Here is a 15766-nt window from a genome sequence, read left to right on the forward strand (position 1 = left end):
AAATTAAGGCCGTAATCAAGCGAAACTGTTCCACTCTGAAGCGTTCGTATCTTACAAATTTGTTCAAGTTTTTCAAATTTATGATTGGACTTAGACCGCCAGTCTTTGGTAGCACTAGAATAGGGTTGATACTCCATGTGAGGAATCTCTCTAATAGCTTGCTTTGCGAGAGTGTTCGAAGACAATTCTTCATGGGTTGCCTTTTCCTCCTCGGTAGAATGTACGCTTTGTAGAGGAAAAATTTATTGGTATGGGGTTGAAATGAAATTATTGGCTTCATAGCCAAATATTGTGACCAATATCCAAGGCTCGGGAATTATTTTGACCAGTCATCTTTGGAAAGCTTGAGATTTCCAGCACTGAACGGTTTTGGACAGTACTCATCCTTTTTTTTTTTTTTTTTTTGCTGGCTTGCGTAGAGGCATTCATGACACACGATGTATGCTTATGTGACACTTGTTAATTTTTCTCAGATGTCTTTCTGAACAACTTTCTACCAAGTGGAATCGACTTGCTGCGCAAGTGTTGTTGAGAAGGGTTGAGAAGGGGTTTCAAGATACCTCGATGGTGCATGCTCAGATCATACGATAAGCAAAGCCCGGGAGTGTCAGGCCATCGATGGTGACATGAGTTGTTAAAATTCTCGTTGTGTCAATTGCATGGATGATTATCCGTGCATGATCTGTGAATTTCAGAAAGGATTTATCTATGTGGTAGAAGTCCCTTCACTACATTTTGTTGTAGAAGTTGGGAGCTCACAAGACCCAAGGCCTCGTGAAGGAGGATCGCCCAAATTTTGCTCTCGATTTTTGGTGTGAGAACTGCTTGGGCATTCGATGGCAATTGAGCATTTGCTTCGCGATTTTATAGAGCACTTACCTTCTGATATGGGCAGTGTGACTGCCTTCATTAGCAAATCAGCCATTTTTTAAATTTGGCCCAAATGAGATCAGAATTTAAGTTAAAATCAAATTTGGTACCAGGCTTTGAAAGGGTTTGACTGTAAGGACATGGCATCCGGATCAATTCGGTTGTCAAAATGACCATAACCACAAGGGCAGAGTCAAGGCCACCCATACAGGGCAACGCAATCAGTTTTGTCAGGGAGGAGGCTGACATGAGAATATCGTCGTCTGTTGAGCTGCCGATGGGGATGGCTAGCTCGCTGAAGTCTTCGATGGGCGGGGCAGCGCCCCTGTCCCCGCGGACATGGCTCGCATGTCCGGACTAATCGCCGGGAGGAGAAGCTCTCCTACACCAGCTGGCATGGCTCGCATGCCGTTTGTCATTACCACGGTGTGCCGCCGCCCTATCCATGAAGCGGGAGAGTATCTCGGTCTCCCTAGTTGAGCTTCAAGGCGGCCTTCCATGCCCTGATCTCCCCGCGGGGATGGGGGCTGAGAGGTAGCGTCGTCTTCCTGATCACTAGACATTGGAGTTTGAGATGTATAATCAGGGAGGTGTCTCACCTCCCTGGTATAATTCACTGCCGTCACACTTGAAAAAGATGCTTACTGCTCACTGACACGGGTATTTATAGCCAACTGAGACTGCCTGGAATTTTACCTACTTTGAATTTCATTATGTGACTTCACTGCCTTAAACACCTGGGAAATGCTAACCTCTGAAGACTTATACGAGTATTACGTAATAGAATTATAATCTATATCGTATGAAAATACTGTAATTCGCAAATCAAATCACGTCAGATTAATATCAACACAATCGCACCCGATTAAAAAGAAATCTAGAGGAAAAGAAAAAACAGTTCTCCTGATGAATTAAGTGTTAGAAATCAACTTTGAGGCATACGGCTTGTTTTCAATCTCTCTGATTCCTTTGGTGACCCCCCCCCCCTAAAAAAATACCAAAAACACTTACCCTGTGGATTTTACATGGAATGAAAAGTTATACAGCACTACTTCCACCGGGGAGCCGCTAACACCGAGTGCTAAGACAATGAGGCCAGCAAGGCGACTGCTCAGACCGTCTATATTACGAAGGTGGCCTTCAAGAGATATTTTGAAGTATATTCATTCCAAGTCTGGTAAAAGTGCAAATGAGAACGAAAAATACATATGTATTCTTTACAGATAGTTGTTCATCGCCCACAAAAGAGTTTGCGTCAAATGTTGACATTTAAAAATTTCATAATTCTTTCATACTGCAAAATCTACTTCATTTCTTACTCGCATAGCCCTATATAGTTATGTTAATGAAATGGTCACAGGAAAGACACCGATCGGTGTATAATAGAAGATCAGATTTTCGATATTATGATGGAGAATACGGTGATCTTTATCAAAAAGAAGAATTCCACTCCAATGATCATAAATTGCCAAAAAAAGAAGGAAAATCCATTACAAGAAATATGGAAGTTATGACATTCTGATTTTTTTTTTTTTCATATGACACTTCTTGACAACTCGTTACCTGTCCCTGGTGACAAGTTCAGGATATCATGCTGTCACAATTTCTTATTTATTTCATATACAGATATAACAAACATCTCATATTTCAGCCTTGCCTTAAAACCACCCAAAATAAAAGGAGCAGATGCTATCTCTGATATAATTTGGTATGGGATTTTGCTTTTACCCCTGTAAGTTGAAATTAACAATTTATCTGAATTTCGTATAAAACATACAAACATGACATCATCAACTCACTCATCTGAATATTCGAAAGGACTTGTAAAGAAGCGCTTCTGAAAATGGGAAATTTTAAACGTCATATCTTCCTTATTTCCTACCCATTTTTGTCAATTTTCAAATGGATTTTTTGTTCTCTTTCTTTTGGAGTTTGTTTTTGGGTGATTTCCGATCTCAGGCAATGTTTACTGTCAAGTATTGCACTGGAGGGATCCCCCGCCCACATACACACACAGTTTTGGCTTTTAAGAACCATGATAATAATCATCATTGTTATTAGTACACTGGAGTCTTTCAATACGGCATGTCTGTTTCAACATGACAATCCTTGCGCAGAAGGGTGAGACCTCTTCTTTCATTGCTTCAATCGGAAAGAACCATGATTACGAATAAGAAAAAAAAAACCCTCACACCTACAAGACAATCCTCACTTTCAATGAATTCCATGTCCTAAGTTGCTTCCCAACAAAAGGGTCAGGGTTGAGATTGACCATTGACGTTGACTCTTGACCTAACTAAGATCAATACCCTGAGACCATGCCTTTAGATTCTTCCCTTCCACAATAAACGAAAAATAAAAACATCCTGCCTTTGTTTACCTCGTATACGGCCCTACAAATCTTGAAGAGACAAAGAGTTGCTTCCATCCCATAACTATACATTTTATTGTCATTCTAGACAGCATTTACATCCTCGCCATAACTACTCTGTCTTCATCTCAGTTTGTCAGCAACTGATCAGAAGAAATTCCGTCTTCCAAAGGCACAAACAGGTCCTTCACTATTCACACATCATTTTCACTTACAAAATATAAGTAGCGTTAAAGGAGGTCATTTGTAATGTTTCCATTTCTATTAATGCACATCAACAGCAAAAAAAAAAAAAAAAAAAAAAAGAAAGTGCAAATCGATGAAGTCATTGAAATCACAATTTCAAGTATGCAGGCCTCCAGCAAAAGGTTCAAAAGACAAAATAAAAGAAAACGCATGTCATACAATGAATATGTCATCGAAATACCACAACAAAAAATCAAATGAGAACTTGATTTATAGGTAGTCCTTTCTGCAATGAATATTGCATCCCGAATTTATGCGGGGACAAAGAAAGGCATGATTGTCTAAATGAATTACATGTATTTTGAAAGGGTCGTACCGGTCTCACATCTCTGGCCAATGAAACCGGAAACACAACTGCAGCGATTGCCATTTCCGGAGGATGCTGAAGGTTGCTGGAGGCAAGAACCGTTGTTAAGACAAGGAGAACTCTGGCAGAAATTGTCAATAGTTTCGCAAAGCTCGCCTGTGTAACCTGGCTGACAGTCACAGCTGTGACCAACAAGACAAAATGGTGAACAACAATTGATTATACTGCATGGAAATGTCATCTTCTCTAGAAATGAAAGTGTCATCATGCACTTTCGTTGAAACATAGAAAAATGGCCCTTCGATTTCTTGTTACAGTCTTCCAAGACTAAACACGTCATTACTCAACAAAACATAGGACATACCAAATTTTCCCTATACACATTATGATTATGTCAAACCTGATTAAAAATTCCATGTATCTTATTTTTGTCTGATTTGCTCATTTTTGACAAAACCTTGGATTGTCATTATTTTGCTGCCCGATATATAACACTGCACATAACCAATACGGTAACATTTCTCTCGTCTGTGTTTACATTAATTTCGACCATTACTGTTGACTAAAAAGGTACTGAGTATTTAAGTTATAAAACCTTTTTGTACCGTACAATACCGTACGGCTGTACCTTGTTGTACCTTACGTTCTGGCGATTTTTCCCCCTCTTTGCTAATGGCGTCAGGTCATTCAATACGCCCTACGTTTATGTGCACGCGCATACCCTATATAGGTCAAAGTACATAATTTCTTTGGTTTTAATTTTTCATTATCACGACCTAATACAAATGGAAACAATGCATGACATCGACCTGAAAATTGTCCCGTGTCGCTCACACGTTCCACCATTATAACAGTTTTCAGTGAGGCACGATCCGCTGTACACAGGGGGTGAAGTCGGGATGACAAGGCAAGCATAACTTCCTACAGAGTTCTCACAGAGCCATCTGGGAGGACAAACATTGTCGAACTCTTCACATTCGTCAATGTCCTCATCGCAGAGCGCACCGGTGAAGCCACTGGTACAGGTACAGGTGTAGTTCAGGAAGCTATCGACGCATGTAGCGTTGTTGGCACATTGGTGGTATGCACAGTCATCAGTATTTTCCTCGCAGTTCACTCCTCCGAATCCAGGCAGACAGGCACATGAATATGAATTTTGCAGGTTTATGCATTGTCCTCCATTATCGCATGGTGCACTGAGACACTCGTCAATGTCCATCTCGCAGTTTTTGCCGGTGAATCCGTTGGGACATTTACAGGTGTACCCCTGGTCTGTGTCAGCGCATATAGAACCATGCTGGCAGGGGTTACCCGTGCACCCCGAAGTAACTGTTTCACAGTTGATTCCTACGTACCCACTTTCACAGTCACAGAAATAAGCACTGACCTGATCGTGGCATGTCGCTCCGTTAAGACATGGTGAGCTCAAGCACTCATTGATGTTTATTTCGCAGTAGGGACCTGTGTACCCAACTCCACAAAGACATATATACGTATCGATGCCATCAACACACACAGCCGAATTTTGGCAATTGTGGTTACCACAGTTATCGGTATTTGTCTCGCAATGTGTTCCTTCAAAACCATTTCTGCAGCTACATTCGTAACTGTTCACAAGGTCGACGCAGAGCCCTCCATTCAAGCAAGGGAAGCTAAGGCATTCATTGATATCTGTCTCACAGCGCACTCCTATGATTCCCTCTGGACACCCACATGAATATGACTCAAGCCCGTTGATGCAAGTTCCATTGTTTTCACAAGGGGCGCTATGGCAGTTATTTGTCACGTGGTTGCAGTTTGGCCCTTCAAACCCAAGAACACAACTGCATGAATAGCCATTGACAGCATCTGTACACGTTCCATCGTTTCGGCAAGGATTACTCATGCATTCGTTCACGTTTTCCTCACACAGGTAGCCCTCGAAACCGGGAGGGCAATCGCATGTGTAGGAAGCGATGCCATCTACACAAAGTCCGCCATTCAGGCAAACATGATTGTCGCATTCATTTATATTCTCCTCGCACAGGAACCCAGAGAAACCAGGGACACAGTTACAAAGGAAATTATTTACCAAGTTAAAGCACGTTGCCTGGTTTAGACATGGATCTGACCTGCATGTATTGATATCAATCTCGCAGTGACTGTTCTCATAGCCATCAGGACACTGACAGACGTAGCTACTCACAGCGTCATGACACGTAGCGTCATTTGTACAGGGGTTACTCGCACATTCATCTGTATCAATTTCACAGTTTACACCCTCAAAACCAGGGGCACACTGGCATCTTATCATGGTATCACCCAGAGACTCGCATGTAGCACCATTTGCGCATAGGTTAGAGTCACAAAGATGAATTTCACAATTCTGGCCAAAATACCCATCGAGGCACTGGCAGTTATAGTTGTTCAGTAGAGTTAAACTTGTCGTGCATACGCCACCATTCTTGCAGGGCAGTGACAGGCACTCGTTTATGTCGGACTCGCATCTCGTACCTGCAATGGTAAAATCAAGATTTGTTAGTTAAAATAAACACTATATTCAAATTCATGAAATTCTTCTGCGGACACGTTTTTCATTGCAACTGATTGACAAAATACCCTACATTGACGTTGATATGACTAAGTATAAAAACACTATTATGCATAATGATTATCAGAAAAAAATGTGTAAAAAGGTTTCGAATCAAGATAGGTAGTCAAATGACAGCTATTAAGTGCTAATGTTATCAGAGTATGTCACTTCATGTTTCCAACCATGCTAACGCTTCTGAGTGTGGAACAATACCGTTTAAAACGCGTACCTGTACTTCCAAGTGGACATTCGCAGCGGAATTCGTTCAACAGATCGACACAATTTCCGTTATGTAGACAAGGTTGCGATGCACACTCGTCAATCTGCACCTCACAACGTAAGCCGGCAAACCCCAGCTGGCACTGACAGACGTACAAGTCCAACATTTGTGACTGATAGCAGGTTCCTCCATTAGCACACGGGTAGCTATCACACTCGTTAACATCAGTCTCACATCGAGTTCCTGTGCATTGAACGGGGAAAGTAGTTGATGAAACACAATAGACGTTTAAGTATGACAAGAGTAGTTATACTTAAATGCTATAGATCTGCTAGACTTTCATAACTTGTGTGTAAAAACGTTATCTCTTCTGACTGTTTTTTTTTTTATGTCTTTGATATTCAAACATAAATTTGGATATTTCTAAATTAATATACGATACTTTTGACAGACACTGGCTTATACATCAATGTTTACCTGAAGTGCCCGGCGGGCAGATGCATAAAAAACCGTTGATGAGGTCTGTGCATAAGCCACCGTAGTTGCACGGATCGGACAAACATTCGTCAACGTTGACACTGCAGTGTTGTCCGTGGAAGCCCGGATTGCAAAAACAATCATAGAAGTCTAAAGAACTTGGACTCGTCTGACAGGTCCCTCCATTCATGCAGGGGATGCTAAGACATTCATCGACATCGATCTCACATTGAGCACCTGTGCAACAAATTTAGAAAACCGGTATATATACACATTTGTGTGTGTATATACATTATACATATATATTGTAGTTGTTCCGCGTATTGACAGTACTAGAAATAGCAATAATAAAGTCACAACAGAGGAATGCAGGAAATGCATTAATAGCCAATCTTGATTTAATCCGAATGAAGAGGAAGGATCCTCGAAAATTCGGATTATTCATTAAATCAAGATTGGCTATTAAAGGTTATGATGTCCACAGCGCTTTAGTCTAATATTCAAGACGGCGAAGGGAATATCCAAAGCTTATAATACAGTGTATATCCCTTTATCTAAAAACAACAACAACAAAAAAGCAATTCCTCGTGAATTTTACCGTATTTTTCAATTATTTATCATTTTCCGGTGAAAACGCTGCGGTGAAAACGCTAATACCACGCCAATGTCGCTTTATTTCCATCCAACAATGAAAGATAATGCAAAAACAATGTACCGGTACACTACAATACATTATAATAAATGATGTTGTGAATGAACAGAGTGATTTTTGTTTAAAACTGATGTATTTGTTGAGAGTGTAGTATAAAAACAGTATAGATAATACCTTTTCTTAGAACTTTAGATATGATAACGGTACATTATTCTAGATAAAGACTCAGCGCACCGCGTGACAGCTGTTGACATCATAACCCTTTGGATATTCCCTTCGCTGCCTTGAATAAAGACTAAGCGCACCGCGTTTACAATAGAACACCAGTGGACCTACAGAAGACAGTGCTCTTCTTTGTACAGCGGTTAGTTTCGATTCAGAAGTATAGGGATATAAACACGAGACCAAATTGGTTAAAAATTCATTTATTATGACTAAGCTACTCATTTGGAAATGCTATCATAGCTTGATAAGCATATCTATGTCCGACAAACACCAAAAAGGTTTTGCCACCTCAGGTGGTACCAATAACCCATTTTTCGGATCTTGGCCCATGGACTATGTACTAAGGGCTCTCCGCGTGTTCCACCCTGAGAAACCTCAGCTTCTTTCTTCCCCGCCCCTCTTCCGGCCAGCGTAGCCAAGGACTAGCGAACCTTAAGAAAATCTTAAGATTTACTCTCCCTCGCTATTATAAAAAAGGTCTGCCGCCCCCAAATGTATCCCAAAGCTCTTACCCGTAGTTCCAAGTGGGCATGAACAAGCGAAGGCATTTAAATTGTCTGAGCAGGAACCTCCATGTAGGCACGGATTGGAGTCACATTCGTTCTTCTCGGTTTCACAGTTACTGCCCTCGTATCCAGCTGGACACGTGCATGTATAGGTGTTCAAGACATGCGCGGATGTTGCACACAAGCCTCCGTTTTGGCATGGTAAACTCGAACACTCGTCTACGTCAATTTCGCAGTTCTGACCTTCAAGTGAAAAAACAAACAAACATGTAAGGTCTCCCAGTAAAATGGAATCAACTCGGATTCACAAGATAATAATAATAACAATTAAGATCACGTAAACCACATAATCAGTTAAACAGATACATCAGCTGAACAGTAATAGCCTATCCTTGAATTTATCCATGTTGAACTCAATGCAATATGTTAACCAAAATCAAAAAAGCTCAACAAAAAGCAACAGAGTCAGGGTCGAGGGAACCGGGGGTGGGGGATATAAAGTGCCCCCCCCCCCACACACACACACACATACACACACTTTTCAAAACGTGGCGCCGGCCATGGAATAAATGACTTGATTATTGAAAAGTTGTTGAAATGGATTTTCGCTGTATGCCATTTTAAAGGGTCTCCATGTCATTCATTTTGTTTTTGACCTTTAAACAGGATCGACATGTGCGACGGATGCAATGATTTAGAGATCGTCCTCCCTTATTTTGTGCGTAAGACCGGTATATTACACAGGTCCTATATTACACCACCTCGATTGCAGAAACTCATGCATTAACTTATAAGGAATTAATATTCTCACTTTCTGAGTGTTTGGTTATTTTCCTAAACTAATTGCCTCATACCTGCTGTTCCTGGCGGGCAATCACAGTGAACGCCATGGTATCCAGACAAACAGGAACAAATGTATCCATTGATGAAGTCATGACACGAGCCAGAATTCCTACAGGGATTGCTGGAGCACTCGTTGATCTGCTGGTGACAGAACTGTCCGTTGAATCCTGGTCTACACAGGCACGCATAAGTGTTGATTCCATCTATGCACGTAGCACCATTCTGGCAAGCGTTGTTGGCACAGTCATCGACATTTACCTGGCACTGGTTACCCGCGAAACCGGACTGACAAAGACATGTATAGGCGCCTATGAGATCTGTGCATATTCCGTTATTTCTGCACGGAGAGCTTGCGCACTCGTCAATATCCGTCTCACAGTTCATTCCCACAAATCCATTGAGACACCTGCATTCATAGTTCGCCAGCCCGTTGACACACTGCGCCAAGTTTTGGCAAGGTGTACTGGCACAGTTATCAATAACATCAGTACAGAGAGGACCCTCATATCCAGTCGTACAAATACATGTGAAGTGATTATTACCATCAATACAGGTTGCTCCATTACTGCATGGACCTGAACTACATTCATCTACGTTTATTTGGCAGTTGGAGCCTGTGAACCCCAGCAGACAAATGCAAGTACATGAATCAATACCGTCCTCGGTAGTACCACCATTCAAACATTGATGGTCATGGCAATCGATGATACTGAACTGACAAAGATCACCTGTGAAACCTGTCAAACAATTACAATTAAAACTATCAGGAAGATTCACACAATGCGCTCCATTCTGACACTGACCGAACCGACACATGTTGGTGTCGACTTCGCAGTGAATGCCTCCGTAGTTCTCTGAGCACTGACACAAGTAACCGTTAAAAACGTCTCGGCATGTTGCAGCATTCAGGCATGGGTTACTTTCACATTCATCTATCTCAACGTCACAGAAAATTCCCTCGTAGCCATGTGAGCAAACACAGTACCATACGCCGGCCAGAGACTCGCATGTAGCACCATTCAAACAAGGGTTGATATCACAGACATGACTGCCACAGTTCACTCCGATGAAATCTGCCGGACAGTCGCACGTGTAAGTATTCAGAGCGTTAGGAGTCGAGCAGGTCCCGCCGTTCATGCAGGGGAATGAGATGCATTCGTCAATGTCATTTTCACATTGGGAACCTGCAGGTATAAGATGAAATTATTTACGTAGGGGTTTATCACATAATTATACAGTTTCATTGAAATCAATAGAATTTTCAAAATTAGAATTTTCAGCTACCCTTGATGAGTCATAGGTTTCCCCGGTCAATTTCATAATTTTGTCATTCAAGTTCCTATTCTTAGCATTAAGTTAGCATTTTACACTGGCGGTGCTGAAACAGCAATCAAATTCAAAATCCGGTCATTTAGATTCACTATCGGAGCAATTAATTTTCATTTGCGTCATTTAAGTCTAAGATAGGAGCATGCATTTCAGCAATGAGCATTCAAATTCATTTCAAACCGGTGCGCCGCTCCGATGGAATCTCGTCGGTCATTCAAATTCTTGAAAAGGCAACCATAGGATAACCTACTAGTATTCCAAATAAGTACATTCAGTTTAAAGAAAGTCTTGTATTGAGTTGGCATAGCGCTATGTATGTGTGTCTTTTTCACATCTTTTGAATAGATTGAGCCTCATGATGAAGGCAATCTGATAGATTTCATCTACAAAATCCTAAAACGGTGATGGCTCTGAAATCTATCAGACACACTGGACGTGATATTTGGAACTCTCTTCCTTCAGAAATTCGAACTTTAAAGTCTATGTATTCTTTCAGGAAAGCTGTAAAGACAATACTGCTCTCTGGATATCAGTGATCTTATAATGTCATTGCAATTGTATTGTGTATGAAATTCCCTCGTTGAATTATCGCATTCAGATTTTATTGCGTAATGTTATGTAACCGACCATGACCTGTAACTGTTCACCTGTACCTCGGTGAGAAAATACTTTGCCATGCTTTACTATTCAGTGATCCAGGTGATCTTACTTTGTGTATTAGCGAAAGCAGACAGACCTCTCCTCTCTCCTTTCTCCAATCCTATCTCTATGCAAGTCATCCCTCCCCCTATTTTCCTATATGTTATGTATTATGTACGAGGGCTGCATGCAAATCAAACAATGCTTAAGCTGTAGCCCTTCTGCGTTATTCATTGCATCACTGATATGTTCTGTTGTACATTGTAAAGGCAATGAAGAAACTGTATTGCTGTATATTCTAAAGGTAATGAAGAAACTTACCTTGTCAGCCATTAATTTTTATGTATATCCATTTATATGTATGGTACCATCAATGTATATGATATGTGTATGTGTCTGCATGATCAATGATGTAATGCAGGAACCAATAAAATAAAATCAAAATCAGAATCAAATTTTGCCGTATACACGTATAGATCCACCTGTTCAGGGTAAAATACCAGCCCTATTATGCACATTAAGGCCAAGTCACACCTTTCCTATTAAGAAATTTAATACGACAGAAGTTCCACAAGTGTGATTATCTCGGCCGCAGGCAACTCTCATCAAGTTAACCAACAGAAAGACGGTATATTGACCCTCAGCATACATCTTCAGAACTGACCAGCTACACGGATATTGGCAGTTTCGACACCTTTCCTTGCCAGTAAAACTCCCGTATCATGGTTGTAGAATGCCCGAAGATAACACGCGCTTTCGGCGCATAAACATAGATCCATGGGCAACGTACGTACTTCAAGCGGGTCAACTGCCTGTGATCTGCGGCAGCCACGGGCCTCCTACAGGCGTTATATGCATGGACCTCTAAGGGAATCCCCGCGACTCACTCTGAAAAAGTTTCGGTCATGCTCAAAACTTGGCTGCGGGTAAATTGGACTTGCGTGCGCAACTCTAGACAACTACGGGGCGAGATACACGCTAGATAGGCCTACTGTCAACAGCGGGCCTACTGCTGGGAGGTCCGGGTAGCAAAAGTTTCTCCCGCATATACATATTATATATATATATATATATTTAATATATTTATATATTTATACATATAATCATATATATATATTTAATATATTTATACATATAATTATATATATATATATATATATATATATATATATATATATATATATCATACTATAATTTGAGCAACCTTTGTCTGTTTGTCTGTTTGTTCCTCTACTCCTCCCAGGTCCTTGGTCCGATCTCCATCAAACTTTGTTGGTGGATGCAGGTTGACCGTGAAATTGCCCTTGAGGGGTTCATTTTTGGAAAGGTCAAGGTCACTGGGTTCAAAGGTCAAACAACTGTTTTTTGCTACTCCTTCAATGGGGATCTCCCAGGTGTAGGTCTACTAATATGGGGATCCCCCCAGAAATATCCTCAATGGGGATTTCCCAGGTGTAGGCCTACTTATGCTTCCAGCAAGTTTGGCCAAGATCGGACCAAGGAGTAGCGCAAAACAGTTATTTGACCCCCATTGACCCAGTGACCTTGACCATTTTCGGGGGAATCCCCATAGAGGATTTCTGGGCACTGGCTGAAGCCAAACAAGCATGATACATGTACATGTACTCTCTGATAGTAGACAATGTTGTATACAGAGAAGTTCTCAGTACATACCAAACTACTGCCATAACTTCATCATAGCCCCCCCCCCCCCCCCCCCCATATGCCCCACTTCGGCTGATTCAGCACTCCACGGGTACATTGACTAGTATATAAACTTTTAAGAAGAATGAGTGTCAATAATACGCCATCTGTAGATCCAACAAGAATGTTTTTATTCACAAAGCTTTTCCTCCTGCCTCGGGCCTTCGTCAGTGTAATGTATACTCTACACTGACGAAGGGCCGAGGAGGGTTGAAAATTTTGTGAATAAAAACCTTCTTCTCGGATCTAAATGGCGTATTTGAGACTCATTCTCCTTATAATTATAACAGTCGAAGTCCAACACGTGGAAAATTCGAAGATGAACAGATATATATATATATATATATATATATATATACATACATAATTTAAGAATATAACACTGACCAGTGCTTCCTGCAGGACAATTACAGAAGTAGCGGCCGACCAAATTTAGGCAAAACCCTCCTCGCTGGCACGGATTTGAAGCGCACTCATCGATGTCCGCCTCGCATCGTGTTCCCGTGAATCCCTCTGGACACACACAGCTAAAGACATTCAGCTGCCATGGGAGCGTCCAGCATGTTCCGCCGTTCAGGCATGGGCTACTGGAACACTCGTCCACATCGATTGCGCAGTTGTAGCCTGACAACATTTGACATGAATCACCTTTAATAAGTTTGACAGTCTATTAACATGTTGATGGACGCATTTCGATACCCTCCTCTTTAACTGTGTAGCCGGCTATATTGATAACGTTTATTATTCGGTTGCTTCTTCTCTTGTTATAATCCATTTCCTAACTTTTCCATCTTTGCATTCGTCGTTAATATATTTGCATGTACGGGTAAGAATGCTACTGTAATAAAAGAATAAGTTAAGGAACCTCATGCGACTTCAAAGAAAGAAAGAAAGAAAGAAAAACCACTGAGGTCAAAGCAGATGATGAAGACAGTACAAGGGAGCGGGACCCAGCGTCTTTTTACAATTTATACCCATTTTCATTTTAATGATTCAAATGTACCTTCATCAGTTACACAGACATGAGATACAAAGGAAGATTTAATCTAAACCATGTCAACAAAGAAATCCCTTCGCATTCCGGTATTGAGCAGGGACAGCGGAAAAGGGAGAGGGGAACTGGGGAAACTGCAGTTCCCCCCCCCCCCCATACACACACACACCACACACTCACACTTTTTTTTTTGGGGGGGGGGGTGGGGAGTAAAAATGCCGCAGCCCCATCCCTAAACGATCAACAGGACACGTTCCTTAGCCATTGATACATGTATTCTGTATCCCATTCTTTAAAGTGATATTCCCTTGAAGAAGAAAAATACTATTCGTGTTGCTCTGAGTACTATACCTACCCTGGGTGCCTTGTAAGCAATGACACTGGAATCCGTTGATGAGATCGCTGCAGATACCACCATTTAAACAAGGGTTGGAGCTACACTCGTCCACATTAATTTCACAGTTTGACCCTGTGAAACCTTCCCGACAGGTGCAGAAGTAGTGATCCAGCACGAAAGGGTCAGTGCTGCACGTGCCGCCATACTCGCAGGGAAAACTTTGACATTCATTTATGTCCGTCCCACAAATTACCCCTATATGAAAGCAAAGACCAATCATATGAAAACAAAGAATCGTGCTGAGTTGAAGTTGGTTAAATCGTAGCGGTCAAGTGTAATCACGCCCTGCCCCCTCTCCATATTCCTTTCAAATAAAAGTTTTGCTGAGTATTCAGGTCTGATCCACCTTGTGTACATAGTACGAATCACCTGCGTTTCAACGACTTGAATACAGGGCTCAATTCCGTGATTTTATTGGTGGCTGTTATGTTACATTTAAAGAATTTATCTCTCTACAACTCTTTTTCTTATAAGAGTTGAGTCGATTTGAGATTAAATTTTGAGTTTGAGATATTTCCGCTATGATATGTTTGTAGAATGTAAATGCTATTCAATGGTCACCACCACTTACACCTTTTAGCACTTTTTGATTGATACAAACAAAACCTGCATTCTGCTTTGAATACCGACTATAATTTCAGATGATTTTGCTCTTTACGCTCACCTGCTGAGCCGACAGGACAAATGCACTCAAATCCGTTGACGAGATTGCGGCAAGTTCCTCCTCGTAGGCATGGTGATGAAGAGCACTCATCTACGTCCAACTCACAGCTGACGCCCGTGTAGCCATCTAGGCACTCGCAGTGGTAATGATTCAAGATTTCAGGCGACGTCGAGCACGTGCCACCATGGTGGCACGGTTGGCTTGCACATTCATCGACATCTTGTTCACATCGGAGTCCTATTGTGTGCAATAAAAAATACAAAAGATATATTCTCCTTAATCACTGAATAAGAGTGATTTACCAATAAAATTAACGGCATGATACTCGCAGATACCGGGAAGTTGCTCCTTCAGCTGTGGTGTCTGCACTGGAAACCTTTGTCCTGATAAGTTAATTGCAATGATCCAGTTTTCACCGTTAAGACCTTGCAGACCTTCTCTCTAATATTAATAAAAAAAAAACTGACGATAGGGTTTCGTGAAACTATGTTATAGACAAATTCATATTGTATGCACCAGTTCTATTTTATCGGAATGTACAGGTAATCGAGTACCAGAATTCTTGTAAAGCAGTTTCACAAAACCGCTCATGCAGCACTTAACTGTATGTGAATTACTTAGCTAATTTGTAAGTTGCTCTTATAAAAGACTATTCCATGTTTTGACAAGTCTGTGATTCCATTGGTCTTTGCAGATTTGCGCTTACAGCTGTAGACTGGCTTATAGCTGAAGTCAATAACATAACAATTG

The 15766-nt window shown here is 41.3% G+C and overlaps 1 protein-coding gene across 1 annotated transcript in view; it reads right to left on the reverse strand.

The window, feature by feature from the left end:
* Positions 1–1157: 1157 nt before the first annotated feature.
* LOC140238285 (uncharacterized) overlaps positions 1158–15766 on the reverse strand; it is a 37104-nt gene continuing 22495 nt past the window's right edge. Inside the window, 10 exon segments of the mRNA XM_072318220.1 lie at positions 1158–1418; positions 3804–3976; positions 4629–6287; positions 6596–6829; positions 7064–7300; positions 8453–8689; positions 9301–10473; positions 13349–13585; positions 14311–14547; positions 15017–15253. Of these exon segments, the coding sequence (XP_072174321.1) occupies positions 1158–1418; positions 3804–3976; positions 4629–6287; positions 6596–6829; positions 7064–7300; positions 8453–8689; positions 9301–10473; positions 13349–13585; positions 14311–14547; positions 15017–15253 (4685 nt within the window).

Source organism: Diadema setosum, chromosome 14, assembly GCF_964275005.1.
Source record: "Diadema setosum chromosome 14, eeDiaSeto1, whole genome shotgun sequence".
NCBI lineage: Eukaryota > Metazoa > Echinodermata > Echinoidea > Diadematoida > Diadematidae > Diadema > Diadema setosum.